This window comes from Protobothrops mucrosquamatus, unplaced genomic scaffold (genome assembly GCF_001527695.2).
Source record: "Protobothrops mucrosquamatus isolate PMUCROS unplaced genomic scaffold, P.Mucros_1.0 scaffold_218, whole genome shotgun sequence".
NCBI classification, from domain to species: domain Eukaryota; kingdom Metazoa; phylum Chordata; class Lepidosauria; order Squamata; family Viperidae; genus Protobothrops; species Protobothrops mucrosquamatus.
The window spans coordinates 242,573-259,465 of NW_015386294.1; the positions used below are offsets into that span (position 1 = coordinate 242,573).

Below are 16,893 nucleotides of genomic sequence, written 5' to 3' on the forward strand. Positions count from 1 at the left end.
TCCCTAGACCAAGGAGAGTAAATTGCAAATGAGTTCCACAGAGTGCTTATATAATCACACAACAGCAGGTACCCATAAAATATACATTTACAAGGCTATAACTCAGGCATGTCAAACACGTGGCCCGCGGGCTGGATACAGCCCACACAGGCCATACTCACCCCGGCCCCACGAGGGCAAAACAAGTTATGATACATCATGATACGGCCCACGAAGTCCTGCTATAACTAATATCAGTCCCCACCCCTCTGTTGCATAATATCATGATGTAATGATGTTCTAATTAGTTTAAAAATAATAATGGATGTCATTCACTTTGAACATACAGCGAAATAGTGAACCAGTTTGACAAACAGAACTTGTTGATCCAAAGTAGATACTGGACTGTTTCACGCCCATAAGAGAAAGAAAACATAGGTGCATAGGTATACCACAAAGAGTATAAGAAAGATTAAGGAAAATGAAAAGAAATATGGAATAAAACAAAAATGTACTGTTAGCTGGATAGAATATCATTTAGTATTTAAACCTAGTAAAGCAAAGCGTGGTTAAAAGTCCAAGTTTAACATACAAATGGAACTGGGAAAAACGACAAAGCTTCCAAGCAGAAAGAAGGTATGCACCTTCACCACAAGAAGATGTGACTACTCTTTATGAGGCCTGTATACCATAATGGTTAGGCTTGTGGGTTGCTAGCCACAAAGGATAAAGGAAAACTATACTTTGACAGATCACTTAATCAGCATAGCCCAAAAAGGAGAGAGAACGCAAACACAAGATACCAGAAACAAGAATTACAGCATTCTGTAGAATCAAATGTGGTCATAATATAGTACAAAAAACAACAAAGGCAAGTCAGCTAAGGAGCTGAATATAGCTAGAACTATAGGCTATAAACCAGGGGTGTCAAAACTGACGGCCCATGGGCCGGTTGCACCATATGGAGACCGCGCCCACCCCAGCTCTGGCAATGCAAAAAAAAAAGTTACGATACATCGTGACACATTACGTGACGTGGTGAGTTTGACACCCGTGCTATAAACTATAACAGACTAAACAACAACCAGATCATCTAGATGAAACACTTGTTATCTCATCAGGAGAGGCCAAAAGCAGAGTCACATTCATTAGGAAGTTCAGATCTCAAAGGCCAAGAGCTTGCCACAGTATGAATCCTATTTAATTTAAACTTCTGTTTTCCAGGTCTCATCAGATGTATTACATGTTTGGCTTCTTGTTTCTGGTGTTCATTATTTTGGTTATTACATGTTCTGAGGCTACCATTCTACTTTGCTATTTCCATTTATGTGCAGAGGTAAGCTTCCCAAATAGATTGTCACAAGGTAATCTATGTTTTGCTGTGTTTAATTAAAGTAACAAGATAAGAAAAGAGGACGTATTTTCTACTGACTGTCTCCTAGAGGGAGAATTTAAAGACTTACCCTAGGGACAGTGTTGTATTAATGAGATTTGGGGGAAGAAAAAAGTATTTCCTAAGTACCAAGAAGTTTGTTCTTAACAGCTGGGAAAAGTATCTGCAGAACAAATGCTTAATCGCTGAACTTGAATACTATATTCCAGAGTTATAAAATAATAGTTTTAAGTACTGCTTTGGCTTTGTTCAAACATCCAAAATCAGATTTTACCATGGCTTGGTGAGATTTATACAATCTGGTTTGCATATAACACTAAAACACTACTGGATTTACATATCAAACCAGAAACATACCATATTATGATTTAGATTTGTGTGTGAACCATAACTCTTATGGTCTTACAAGAACAGAAGAAAGAGAAACAGAAACTGTTTAATAAATAACATCCAAGATATATTTTGTTTTGTTGTTTTGTCAATTAAATCAAGAATCCCAAATACAGATTTGCAAAGTATTATATAGAAGTGGATATATTCTCAATCATGGATTACATTTTCATAGGCAGGAAAAGCCTCTAACTCTGTTATGAATAATCACTCATGCTTGCTTTCATCTCTGATCAACATTCTTTCACTGTTATATAAGTATTAAACACTACATTTAACTATAACTGAGTATGTGTCTTTTAACATAATTACAGCTGGTGTCCTCTTTAAAAGTTCTAAAAAGAGGGGTTTCCAGCAAAACTTGAAATGGAATGTGATGTATGAAATAGATTTAACTGCACCTGAGATCTCTGTATTTTTAGAAGCATTTCTAACTTTTACACCTTTCTCCCTCTTTGTTGTAGGACTACCACTGGCAGTGGCGCTCCTTTCTTACGAGTGGCTTTACTGCTGTTTATTTTCTAATATATGCAGTGCATTACTTCTTTTCTAAGCTTCAAATTACGGGTACAGCAAGCACCATTTTGTACTTTGGCTACACCATGATAATGGTCCTGATCTTCTTCCTTTTTACAGGTAATATTGCTTGATATACAAAATGCCTGCAGAAACACTAAACTGATAACTAATTTGAAACTGAGGACGTGATGAAGTCAGACAGAGTGTATCATACATTTTTATTGCAATTTAAAGCCCTATGTGTGATCTAGAAATTTTCAGATTTTATGTTTAGTCTTTGTTAGGAGTATCCATATGGTATGGTTAAAAAACATAGCAACATGGTGGTGTGATTGAAACTTTGCCTGTTTTCTATGGGTGATGCACATAAAAAATGGGGTGAGTTTTGATTACATTATGGGGTAGCCATCTTGCCTTTTTTGAATGCACCTGTGGACACCGCTTTACTTTTGTACCACAAGACACTTGGCCACAGTGAATCTTCTGCTAATTCACTATATTGAATTAAATGCCAATTCGCATATTGGAATTTTTGCTCCCACAACTCACCTGCATTGTTTATAAGGAAAAAAGGTTGTATATCAAAAAGCACATCATAAATTTCATGAGGCTAAAATGAAACATCCTAGGATATTCAGTCCTAGAGGCATTTAAGTTCCTGTCAAGTTGATATAAAAGCCAAACCAAGGACCTCCTAATTGCTGTATCCAAATGATTATATTGCTGCTTACTCATCTGTTTAAAATGGTCAGCCTCAAGAAGGGTTTTGATGGTGCCCTGCTGTCACGGCAGTAGAGCACATGCTTGGGGCATTTGCTTCTCATATGGCATTCTGGGTCATTGATCTGACACAGCAAGCAAGTTGCTGGAAGCTATGCGACAAATCCGATTCACAGCTAGGTCCACAACTGTGTCTTTGACATAGTAAATGAATCTGTTCAACATCAGTGGCTGAGCTAATATGAAAAAAAATCAATGCAATATCATTTAGTTTTTGCTGAAATATTTATAATGCGTAAACTATTGTGAATTTTCAAACCTCCCAAACTACCATTAAACGTACATGACATATCAAACCCTTCAGGAACAAAAGGGAATGGTGCTTATCCTTAATCTATTATTCTGAAATTAGTAATTTACTCATTACTTTTTGCTATATCAAGCAGGAATTTTAGAATTTCTACATATTCTGCAAAGGAGATCTGAAATAAATATGAATGCATATTGGCAGCTTCTAACTATTTAGCAGCTTGTATTTCAAAGGGTTGTGTGTATCCTTTATACAGTAGTTTACAAGAGCAACTGGTTATTTTTTCAACCATGAAAAGCTATCAAATGTTGTTTCACTGTATAATAGCTTTCTGTTTCAAGAACTGGTCAGTGATATGCATTATAGTACTTAAAATCAGCCAAAAATCAGGAACCAAGCTAGGCATATATTTATCCGCCATTCTTTAAAAAGCCAGGATCATCTCTTTGCCACTTATCTTTTCTACATCTCAATTTCTCTGCAGAGGTGATCTTATTTCATTAGGGTTTTTGCTTCCAGGGATGAAATAATGCTATTTTTGTATCTTACGATTTTTGCAGGCAAGCTGACTCTAAGCAAGCCGTTCCACCCTTCTATTTGGCTAGTTTTTAACAATTTTCCTAAATTTTGCAACAGCAACATAAATTTTCTTTCATTTTTTTGAATATACGATCAAAACAGTTTCTTCCCAAGTTCAGTGGATGCAGATATTTTAATACAGTAATCAAGGACACATTGGATGCAAGCGCCTGTACATTTAGATTTTAATTCTGAAGAAACATGTATAGGTTGACACTTTGTTGTTGTGGTTATAACAATAACCACACTTTGAGGTGTGGTTATAACAACAACTATACATTGCACTTTCCAACTTTAACAACTAAAATGCAGAGAGGCCGCTTTAGTAAAGATAAATCATCCTGATGATAAAGCTGACAAGGTACAAGAATATTTACTAAAGAGAGGATGCTGCTCCTGTCAGAAAACAAGATACAATTTAATATTTCATGCTATAAATAATATAGAAATCTGCCTATAGATAGCTTTTTTTCTTTTTACTATTTTCTCTTTTTTCCTCTTTGTTCTGTTAAATGAACAAAGTTAAAAATGAGTGGAAAAAGGATTATTTTCATGCTGAGGCAGAAGAATGTATGGAAGGCTAAGGTTACATATTCAGTTTTCTAATCTCTACAGAGAAATGAAAGCATTGTTTGACCAGCACCACACAGAAAAAGAAAAAAAAAGTCATTAATGCAGATTCCTAGCTAAATGGTTAATTTTTTCAAAGCAAAAATCCTTGTGCTGTCTTTACCTGGTCTTCCTCCAGATCTAGGGAGAGGTTTAACTTTAATAAGAGATGGTCTGTACCACACCAGTTTTGCTCCACAGAACCTCCTCCTTCAGGAAATGCAGAGCTCGGCTCCTATATGGCAAGCAGGCTGCCTTTGGCATTGTGCTGATTTAATGCTGTGGCCCTAAATATAAATAATTCCTGAAAAAGTAATCACTATAAGAAAGTATTAAAATAGATATCTAATGTGCAAAACTATAGATTTTTTAGGTCTGCTCTGTTAGTGTAAGAAGACTATGTATGAATATTGATGCAATTTTGTGTTTATTTGTAGGAACAATTGGATTTTTCGCTTGCTTTTGGTTTGTGACCAAGATATACAGTGTGGTAAAAGTTGACTGAAGATACTTAATGCAGAAACTATCAACCTAATTTAAATATGATTTTGGAAAAGAATGTAAGCTTTATCGAAATGATACAGATTTTCTCCCCTTCAAATATTTGTATTGTTATTTTGCAATCTGTTTTCACTTTGTATTCTTAGTGAAGACTGAATGTAAATGTATGCATTTGTAAATATTGTTATATTGGGACTTTTAAATTCTAATGACTGGTTATAAGTGCTGCCTTGCAGTATTTAATAATTCTTCTGACAGAATAGTTGTAAATAAAGTTTTCTAGGTTTGCTGAATGGGATTGATTATTTTTTCAAAGTAAAAAACTTATTTCTCTCATGCTTCTGAAGGTTGACTCAGTGTAATTGCTTGTAGTTTGAATGTTTTTGTTTCATATGAAGCCATGGCCATAAATCCATCATTTTTTCCCCTCTGATTGTTTGGTTCTAGTTGTGTTGGCTGTTGAGATTCTGTGGCCTCCTAAGTTCTGCAACCTAAACAATTCATAACAAATGAACTATGTTCAGTTGATTATTACCCATTATAAATAAATGCATAAAATTCTGTAAATAGAAATATATTCATAAGTTCTAAATATGCAGATTGGGTTATGTTTTTTGAGTAAATCATGTTACATAAGTGTAATATTCATGAACTACTTAAAAATGACATTTCATAACTATAGTGTCTCTCTTAATTCACTATATAACTAAATTAAGAGACTGGATAATATGATGAAAAAGTCTGCATAAACAGAAACAAGATGTATTACCGATTGTGTTCCCTGCAGATTTTAATGATACATATTATGCAGAATGGACTATGGATTTTGTTTTAATAGCTAGAACTATTTGCTTTAATTAAAAGAATAAATTTGTTAGATGAATTAAAATTAGTGGAAACATGTTTACTGTGTTGTTGTCTGAGGTAAGCAATTTACCTGTTAATAACCTCTGCATGTTTTCTGGAAGAGCACACCTGTTGCCATGTAATTTGCATGTTTCAACAGATCACCCTAAGTTTTTTTTCTAGTATTTCTAAAGAGTATAAACTGATGTGTGAATATTAAAATCCAATAAAATATCTTTTGTTAATAACCTGAATTTTTAATTTGGTCCTGTAAACTTCCATTTACACTAATGTTTAATCCAGAACACTTTACAGAATATTTTTTTTAAAATGCCAATATTCTTCAGACAGCCACTCTAATTATTTGCTAAATGGTTATTATTGCAGCTTTGGATTCTCTTTTAGTAAAATTATTTGTGTAGTTATACCAGGGCTGGATGTTGGTTTTTGCTGCTATAAAAGTGAGGCGGCATCCTTGATTGAGAATGCTAGCATAAAGTATCTGACTTAAAGAATCATATCCTTTAACATATTCAAATTTGTGTGTCAGGTTTCCTTGGAGTCAGAGAATAATAAATGGAAGACTCCTCTGGCAGAACAAAATTTGACTACTTGTTTTTTGTTCTTGTTTTGATTTATTTATTTTTTTTGCTTACCCTCCCTCAAACTTATGGATCAGTGGGTATAGCAAAGGGAAATGCAGGAAGCTACTAATTGGAGGGCCTTGAACAAGGGAGATCCTTTTATATTTATGTAGGACTTAAGATATTTATTTCATTTCTCAAGGCGGCTTCCAATTAAAATGCCATGTAGGGAAAAATAAAAGAAACATGCAAAGCATCTCTATCAAGCATGAAGTGCCTCAGTTTGAATTTGATGTAGGCTGTTGCAGCCCTGCTGAAAGCATGCAAATTTTGAAACAGGGATGATTTTGTATCTTTAAAAGCAGCAGTTCTCAACCAGGGGATATGGCTCCTTGTGTGTTCTATGATATATTTCAAGAGGGTAGTATATGAAACATGTAATGGGTATCTACCCGGAAGCCACAGAACAGTATATTGCATCGCAAATACTACCTTGTTGATGCCAGATAATGCACCAGTTACTATTCTATATCTGTATTTGATAATGGAACCTGGACAGACGGGCCACATAAGAAAAAAAAAGTTTGGAAGAGCGGCATGAACAAAACAAACTCAAAAAAACACTGTATTATGTCATTTGGCAAGGGAGATGAAAATGAAGGAAAATACTTGAAAACCTAAGGGAACTTGTTTCATTTTAAAGAATTTGTACTCTTTCAGATAAAAAAAACCAAAATTATTTGATGAAAAATTGTACATGTATTCTTTTTATTTATCACCTTTGATAGGCATGTTAGAAATTTATTAAATTTATATAACTCCCCATCTCACTACCTGCCATTTGGGTCAGCTTACAAAATTAACATCAAAACAATAAAAAACAAACCAAAAAATAAGCACCATCAAAACAGTAAGAACTATTAAAAAAACATAAAACCCACAATCTGTAGACAGTACCATTTTTTTCCTAACATACAATTAATTTGCAGGCTCTCCACCAATGTCATCAGATCTCCAGGTAAGATAACAAGGCCACATCTTAAAGTGCTCCTACAAAGCCAACATGCTTACAAAAGGCAGGCAATACAGCAAAAAAGGCTTCATGTGGTTGTTAGGAGCAGAGTGTATTAAATTTTGTGGCACCCTACATAGTAGGGACTGAGGGCAGGATCTCTCCCAATCAACACCAACTGGAGCTAGTGACAAATCAATTTAAGACACTGCAGACCAGGGGTCTTGAAACCTGGTCATTATGACTTGTGGACTTCAATTCCCAGAAATCCTCAGCCAGGCATGCTGGCTGAGGAATTCTGGGAGTTGAAGTCCACAAGTCATAAAAGGGACAAGTTTGAAGACCCCTGCTGCAGACATTGTAAAGGATGTGGATTTGTTTAGCTATAAATTGTAATAGTATGTGGAAGTAACCTTGGGAGTCCGTGCCAAGGGAATAGTTAAGTGGCAGAATAGCTTAAAAGCAGATAGTGGTGCAGGAGGCTCTCAGGCTGTAAAAGAACGGAGAGAACTGAACTTCCAGACTTGCAAGATTCTGTCAATATAGCTTTATAACAGACATGTCAAACTCGTGACGTCGTGCAACGTATCGGAGCTTTTTTGCCATTGCCTGCAATGGGGTGGGTGTGGCTCCGGTATGATGAAACCAGGCCACGGGCCGGCAGTTTGACAACCCTGCTTTATAATGAAGTATAATTAGCTGATCTGGTTGTTTCTTAACTGGGTTGCTCTACAAGGCCAACATAAATTTTCCACACAATTTAGTGGCATCTGCTTCTGAACCATCAAGTTTAGGAATTAAGTCCTTAAGTATCTTTTAGCCTACAAGAATGTCCTTCACTCAATATCCTAGCTAAATTTTAACAGATTTCATAACTACACTGCAATGTTGCAATAATGACTATGGAATAAGCCTGCTAACCTTCATGGCTAGTTTGCACACTGGTAAATTGGGGCTAAATGCATTGGATGTAAACACCACTGTGTGGTCAGTGAAAAGCTCCAGACACGAGTTAATTCAGTCAACCATATTTCACTAAATATGAGACGCGTTTCTGCAAATATAACCTGCGGGATTAAGGCATCAAACTGGAAACCGGGAGATCGTGAGTTCTAATCCCACGTTAGTATAAAGCCAGCTGGGTGACCTTGGGCCACTCACTCTCTCAGCCCTAGGAAAGAGACAGTGGCAAAGCACTTCTGGAAAAAAAACCTTGCCAAGAAAACTGCAGGGATTTGTCCCCACAGCCTCGAGAATGGGACACAAACTGGCGGAAAGAAAATAAAGGACAATCCTTCCCTATCCAACAACAACAAAAGATTAAAAAGAAAATCTGTCTTATTTTCACTCTTAACGTCATCGCCTTAGGCAGGCCCTCTGTAACTTTGCAAAAAAAAAACAAACCCCACAAAACCCCGACATTGTTAATTAGTATATTGATTAGTGATTATCAGAAACGGAGCTTCTTTTGATGTTTTCGCTCATTTTTTTATGCGCAGCAAGCCTTCGAATAAAAACGTTTCGGCAAATACCCTTTTTTATGCCTTTCGCTAATGCATTTTTCGCAAGGTACTATCGCGTGCGTTAAGTACTTAGGAGATAACCTCGGGCGTTGCCATGCATCTTCATCACGGAATAAGCCATGGTTTCTATTAAAACTTGCCCGCAATTCTTATTCTCCCGTGTACTCTTCTGCAATGCACGCTGTTGCAAGTTTACTTAGAGCAAACAATTTCCCTTTCGTTTAGCAAGGCCGCGTCACGGGCAAGCAGGTCAGCATCTGGCCCGCAGCTGTTTCTCAGTTTTCTGGCTTGGAAGATTCACGTGCAGACCTGCTTGCGCGTCACGCTTCCTTCCTTAGTTCCTCGAAGGGGAGGGGCAAAGAAAAGGGGCGGGATCTTCCGCGCGTGCGTGTCTCACAGGAGGCGGCAGAACTTCTCCACCAATAGGAGAGGGCGAGGGCGGGACCAGGGCGAGGCGAAGGATGGGAATGATGGCGTCTGCGGGAATGGGACTACGGCGGCTCCTGGCGGCCGGTTCGAAAGTGAGCAGGAAGCGAGTGTGAGTGTCGCGATGGAGGGGATTGCGCGTGCGCTTTCCGAGAATGGTTCGGGAGATGGGGAGCTTTCTCCCCGTTGATCCCCTTTCTGTTGCCACTTCTTAAAGCCGTCTGCAAGGCAGCTGATTCCTGATTGTTGCGGAGCATGGAGCTGCTCGGGATAGTTTTGCTACCCCTTTAAATTGTGGCAGTGCCAACATCTTTAAGCTGGGTGGACTTCGACTCCCAGAATTCCCCAGCCAGCATGGGAGTCGAAGTCTATCCAACCTGAAGGTGCTGAGGCTGAAAAATCTGAAATGTAGTAAGCCGATCTTGACTGATTTTGCCATACCTAAGCAGCATCCAGTCTGGTTTGTTTTTGGAGGGGAAACCCATCTGGAAGCCCGTGGCTTTACAGGTTAGATTGGGAAAAACAGGATCATCCTGGAAGAAGATAGTGGCGGATGACTTCCATACTGCTGCCAAGAAAACAGGATGGACAACAGTCCTTTCATGTTGCCTATCCTTGAATAACCAAGGAACTGAGTTCAAGTAGTGAGACTTAGTATCATTGTGTGGAGATTATTTAAGACTGTGAACTGGTCCCTTTAGTTTTCTTGGGATTTTTTTTTAAATATTGTTTTTATTGTGCCTTGGAATCAGTGTTGACTCCGGGCAACTTCCTAGACAAGTCCTTGCAGTTTTTTGGCAAGGTTTTCTGGAAATGGTTTGTCATTGCCTCCTTCCTAGGGCTGGGAGAGATTGACTGGTCCAAGGTCACCCATTTCGCTTTGTGCCCAAAGTGGGACCTGATTTCCCAGGTCCTAGTCTGGTACCTTAACCACTCTACCAGTCTGGCTCTGCAATTCTTGGGATTGTAGATCCCATAATCTTTCCACAACTTGATCTTAGCTTGAGGAAGGCGAGATGAAGAATGACAAGAGCTGTCAATGCTTACTTAGAAGTGAGGCTATGAATTCACAACTCCACACTGTGATACAGATCAGAGGAATAATAATAATAGTAATATAAGTACATGCCACCTGATTCCCAATAACTGGGCAGTTTACAATTGCTAAAAACATTTAAAAGCAGCAGCTGGGCATAAATGGCAGGGAATTTATTCTAGGGAATAGAGAAGCAGAGAGAACTGCATTGTTAGGCAGATCTTGCTAAAATCAAAGTGGCTTCCTTAGTGAGATAAGAGTTTCAACAAAGGAGTGGCATCTGCAGCCCTCTGTCCTTCCTGGTGTGTTAATGTGAGAAAGAAAAAAATTTTCTTCTACAAATGTCCTTCATTTAAATTAAGGCACTCAATATCATATATCATGAGTTCTTAGCATGAGCATGCTGGTTGGGGAATTCTGGAAGTTGAACTCCATACAGCTTAAAGTTGCCAAAGTTGAGAAACTCTGCAGTGAGGAATCCAGCTGCCTTGGAATCTGCTGTTGTTGAGCTGTTTTACACAAATTTGCTGATGTGACACCTGACTTCAGCCTTTTTGCAATGGAGACATTCTGCGTAGTATCTCTCAGGCTGGTGTTTGCAGTTGGAAATAAGCACTTTTGACAGATTTCATTTTATAATTTGTGTTATAGGCAAAAATAAATGGTGGGGACAAAAAAGATTTCAACTTTAGCCAAGTCTCTCTTTACCTTAATTAATAGACTGACCCTGAAAAAACTTTTTATATTGATCACGTCTACTTAATGGTTTTTTTTGAACACTAGATGGAGCTAAGGTAACGAAGGCTGAAATATATTATGACCAGTTAATCAGAGTGGAAAAAAAAATTCTTGTCTTGCAACATTTTAGCAAACACAATTTTTAACAAATCTAAAATATAAATGACTAATAATATTGTATTTTTAAAAATGTTGCCAATTACCTTTTTAATATGTAAATTGATAATTTCTTGCTTTTTTGTTTTAATTGGAAAATTAATTGAAATGTTTTATTCTAATTGGAAAAATGGAATCTTAATACATTCACCAAAAGTTATTTAAGAGTAAAAGAGATTTGAAATGTTTGAAGTTTTCATCTCAGATGCTCTTATCCATACCTGTGTGAAATGTTTTTGAATGTTTTGCTTTAGTATTATTCATATTGCTTTGCTTAAACTTTTAAACTTTTAATTAAAACGCTTGTATTTGCTGGAAATGATAATGATACTTACTCCACAGTTGCTAATTGGATTTTGGCATCACCCAAACATTAACACAAACCAAATTTGGTCTTTAAAAAATTGGTTTTACAGAATCAACTTAATTGTCAGTTTCTTAAGTATCCTGCTTGTTAATGAATTGGGTTGGGACTGACTTAAACATAAAATCAGAAACTAGAATCGGTTTCTGCAATTTGCACTGAGTGCTAAAAGATATGTTGCTGATTGTTGGCTGTGACATAATATTGGAAAGTGGTTGGAGGGGGAATACAGTAAAATTATACTGTAAAATTTATGGGGTGGTACTCCAACTCCTGGCTTACCTGGACGAGGATGAGCGTGCTCTCCTGTGGCTTGCAGTGTTGGGTATGCTCATTTAAGTGTTACAAACAGAGCACTGTTAGCTCCCTCATAAAGTTCTGAGGATTTTTACAGTGGATAATTTGATGGTTGAGGGTTGATGGAAAACCAGCTGTGTTTTAACACTAGAAAAATCTTTTCTTATGTTGTGAAAAGCTTTCCTTGAGATTGAAGATAGTGACAGTTCTTTTGTTGCAAATTGAGAATTTATTTATTTATTTATTGTTATTTTTCTACACAACTCAAGACGGTGAACATATTTAATATTCCTTCCTCCTCCTATTTTCCCCACCACAACAACCCTGTGAGGTGAGCTGGGCTGAGTTGGCTTTCATGGCTAAGATGGGACTAGTCACCGGGGTAGGCAACCTTGGCTCTTTTATGACTCGTGGACTTCAATTCCCAGAATTCCTGAGCCAGCCATGCTGGCTTAGGAATTCTGGGAGTTGAAGTCCACGAGTCATAAAAGAGCCAAGGTTGCCTACCCCACTAGACCATATTAAGTAAGTAAGTAAGTAAGTAAGTAAGTAAGTAAGTAAGTAAGTAAGTAAGTAAGTAAATAAATTAATAAATTAATAACTAACTAACTAACTAACTAACTAATTAACTAACTAACGAACTAACTAACTAACTAACCTCCCTGGTGCCTTAACCACTAGACCCATTACAGGTTTGGTTAAGGACTGCTCTCTTTAGCAACCATTCAACATTAAGACCATGCTGTAAAAATAGGTCCTCACATTTAAAACCTTCACAATATGCTGTGGTCACTTGATTGTCATTTGCAAGTTTCATTTGCAAGCTGGCTTCTGAAAAAGAAAAGTCAATGAAAACATGATGTCTTGCTTAATGACCATAGCAGAACTGATGTGAGACCAGCATAGTTACATGTTTTGTGTAATGACTCTGTTGTTTAGTGACAGGTTTGCCAATCTCGATTGTGGTCATTAAGTGAGGACTACCTATATTCTGATAAGCAGAGAATCTGCTTTTTAAATGATTCTCATTAAGTCTGATTCTGGAATTTATTCTCTGAATAATTCCTATAATGTTGATGGGGGAGGTTAGTTAGAAACAAGTGATGAAGCATGGTTATGACATCACGGAGGGAAACCTGTGCTTTGTGTCTGATGCTGGGATGAAAGTACATAAGCAGACACGACATCTGTATCCCCAGGCCACTGTTTTGATATAATCAAAGTTTGCAGCAGATGGTTTGACTGGGGTGGGTGGGAGGTAAATCTGACCATTCCTCTCTCTCTCCTGGCCTCTCCCCCCCATTAACTTTCTCCAATCTGGTGCTCTTCAGTTGAGAGTACATTATAGTTCTCATCATTTTCAGTACTAAAAAAATGGTTATTTGGCAAATTCTACTGTTGAATCGCTGTCTCTCTCCTCCTAAGAAGCAGGAGAATGGAGTTAAGGGAAGCTTTTGTTGTACAAAAATAGGATACCGCATAGCTGTATCTATGCGATTTATTTTCATGATCCTGGGAGGACTTTTTGAGGTTTTTATTTCTGCTTTCTTTTTTTATATGAACTGGTTGTTATGCAGATAAGTGTCTTGCTTCTTGGTAAAATGACTGGTTACTCTGAAGTCTCTTACACAATAAAAAAACAAGTGAAGAAACCTGGGACAGGCTAATCCTGCTTTATAAAATATAGGATACCAATTGTAGTTAAGAGAGACATTTTATCCTGAGCTTTCAGGTGACCCAATTTTCCCTGGTACTGTACATTTAGTTTTTTTACATCTGCACCTAATTTGTAAAACAGACTTAATGAGAAACTTCAAATAGTTTAAACATCAATTACAATGATGGCAAGGTTTTAGAGGTCCAGTAATCTGTCCATGTTGGTCACTGAAACGTGATCCCAGCTGGATATAATTAAGGACAGATGTCATTCCAAGACTTGAAAATGAGGGCTTTAAGGTTGATGCTAGCAATCTACTAGGCTGGTTGTTCTTACTCTTCATTTGCTGTGCAAGAGTACAGTTATTAATTTCACTTAATGTGGATATAGTTTTAAAACAACAATACATCCTCATCTTCTCGGAAAGGTTTATACAAGGTTTAGTATTGTTATTAATTCTCATTATTCACGGTGAATGTAAAAACATGATTTTATGGATTGTTGGAATGTCAAATAAAGTTACTGGGTACAGTGCAGTGGTCCTCACCAGTGGTGGGATTCAAATATGTGAACAACCGGTTCTCTGTGTGGATGCTGCTTCCGGAAGTCCGTTCTGGGCCTGGGCAACAAAAAATTAGCTACTGGTTCTGCTGAAGTGGTGCAAACTGGCTGAATCTCACCACTGCTCCTCACCAGATATCAGTTCAAACTGGCATTCTTCAGGTTACTCAGCTGTTACCCAGAGTTCTGGGAAGAAAATGCTCAAGTGGCACATATATCCTCTTTTAAGTACATTTTGTGTACATTTATGACCCCTTTGTGCTTCTTCTTTTCAGCAGCTGCTAATATTTGAATCTGCTATTTCCTGAATATTGCACTCTGTTTTGATATGAAAATGTGAAGGTCTGTTTTCTTTGATCTTTGCAAAATGTTACAGTACCTTCAACTTTCGTAAACTTTGGGTAATAAAGTGTAGTATGCACAATGTTTTTGCTCTGAATATTGTGCTTATACTCCTAATAGGTATAAATAATTAACTCCAGGTAGTTATATAAATCTTCATATTAACTTTTACTTCCAGCTATAAATGAAATTGAAAATGGTAGTTTCTGGGTTTAAAACAGGCCTTAGTTTAAAAATGTGATAAAAACTTCTGTGGTTGTGAAGCTTGCTAAAAATAGAGGGAAAAGGATCCTTATGGATACAGACACTTTCCCCCCCCCAATGTTGGCCTTTTATACTAATTCTCTATGAAGCTAATTGAATGTGTGGTTTAGCATTTTCAATTTTTGGCTGCTTCTTTAATTCAGAGCTGTTGATTCAAATCTTTATAGGAGATGTATTATTATTATGGTTCATCATACAGTCAGCCAGATGATTAGACTGACCTGGTAGTTTTGTCCAACTATGAAGGTCTTCCCAAGGAACTGGGATAGACAGATGTAGTTATTTAATGATGTTAAAGATATTGTTAAGAATGTAAGCTGTTCCGAATAAAACTGCCTTTTGCAATTGACTGATGGTGATTTTGTCAATGCCCATGGTGTTCAACTGATGCGCCAGATGTTTTGGGATTGCACACAAGGGTGCCTACTACCATTGATACAGTCTTTTCTTTTGTCTCCGTTGCACTACTTTTATTTGCAGGCCTTTGTATTTTGTTATTTTCTCCCATTCTTTTCTTCTCTTCTGTTGTCTCCAGGTACTGCAACATCCACTCCAGATAGTCCTCGGCTTACGACCAGTCACTTAAGGACTGCTCGAAGTTACGAGACACTCGGGTTACTTACTTATGATCCATCCTTGAAGTTATGACTACTACACCACTCCCGTGGTCACTAGGTTGCATTTTGGGCACTTGGCAACCTGTTCACACTTATGACCCTTTGTCAAGCAACCTGCGATCATGTGATTCTTATTTGCAATCTTCTCTGCTGGATTACCTAGAAAGTCAATGGGAAAGCTAGCAGAGAGGGTAGCAAACTGCTGCTGCCTGCAGAAGGATTTCCCATCTCTCTGTGCATAGGAGGGGAGAATTCCTGTGGGAGGGGGTGCAGGGCTGAAGAAACGAAGATCTTTGGGATGCAAGTTTCTTCTCTCCAATCAAATGTCATAATCCCTCTCCCACTACGCAGAGAGGAACTCTCTGGAGTAAAGAAGCTGGCATCCCAAAGATCTGAGCTTCTTTCCAGCTTTTCTACTATTCAGAATATTTGGCCCCCCATATAGATAGTCTTTGACTTATGACCACAATTGAGCCCAAAATTTATGTTGTTAAATGAGACATTTGTTAAGTGAGTTTTGCTCTATTTTATGACCTTTCTTGCCTCCGTTGTTAAGTGAATCACTGCAGTTGATAAATTCGTAACTCGGTTAAATGAATCTGGCTTCCCTATTCTGCCTCACACAGAAAAGGCTGCTGGGTTCCACATGAGACAGATAGATAACTCAGTGAATAAGTCAAACAAAGATTACTTTTATTTCCAGGTATCCTCAAAACATTAACTCACAGTTATGTAGAAGTTCTTCCAGAATGTAGGCAGTAATATGGACTCATTTCACAGGTAAATGAACAATGGATTTTCTCTCTTCTGCGTGTAAACCTTACATGTTGTTAGAGATCTCAGCCCAGCCACATGGCTAGGGTTTATGCAGGCAAGTAGACAAAACCTGGCAGTAACAGGATGTCTGGTCATAAACACAAGCTCCTCCCACTGACTAGATGAACTATAGGATTAACTAACAGCTAAAACTACATTACCCATAAGCCATCTCTTAAGGAAACAGCGTTTAACCCTTTAAATGCTAAACGTTCTAACATACAGTTCTTAAGCTAACTGGCTGGTCCAGCACATTCCCCACTGACTTTGATTGCCAGAAGGTCACAAAAGGTGGATCACATGACCCTGCGACACAGCAGCGGTCTTAAATATGAACCAGTTGCCAAGCATCTGAATGTTGATCACATGACCATGGGGATGATGCAAAGATCACTAATCAAACAACGAATCAACGAACACCTAGAGGCAAACAAAGTCATTACTAAAAGCCAACAGGGTTTGTCAAAAATAGATCATGCCAGACAAATCTTATTGCATTCTTTGACCAAGTGACAAAATTAGTGGATGAGAGGAATGCTGTGGATATAATTTACTTGGACTTCAGTAAGGCATTTGATAAAGTACATCACAACCTACTACTTGACAAGATAGAAAAATGTGGGGTAGACAGCATCACCACCAGATGGATCCGTA

The 16,893-nt window shown here is 37.7% G+C and overlaps 2 protein-coding genes across 3 annotated transcripts in view; both read left to right on the plus strand.

Annotated features, from left to right (window-relative positions):
• The window catches only part of TM9SF2 (transmembrane 9 superfamily member 2), a gene marked incomplete at its 5' end in the record, with an annotated part of 30,573 nt that extends 24,405 nt beyond the window's left edge, over positions 1-6,168 (plus strand). The window contains 3 exon segments of the mRNA XM_015827977.1: positions 1,204-1,315; positions 2,227-2,398; positions 4,937-6,168. Of these exon segments, the coding sequence (XP_015683463.1) occupies positions 1,204-1,315; positions 2,227-2,398; positions 4,937-5,004 (352 nt within the window).
• Positions 6,169-9,407: 3,239 nt separating this feature from the next.
• CLYBL (citrate lyase beta like) overlaps positions 9,408-16,893 on the plus strand; it is a 187,275-nt gene continuing 179,789 nt past the window's right edge. For both annotated transcript variants that reach the window (XM_015827986.1, XM_015827995.1), the window contains exon 1: positions 9,408-9,503. In XM_015827986.1, the coding sequence (XP_015683472.1) occupies positions 9,427-9,503 (77 nt within the window). In that variant the 5' untranslated portion in view covers positions 9,408-9,426. The remainder of the gene's footprint in view (positions 9,504-16,893) is intronic.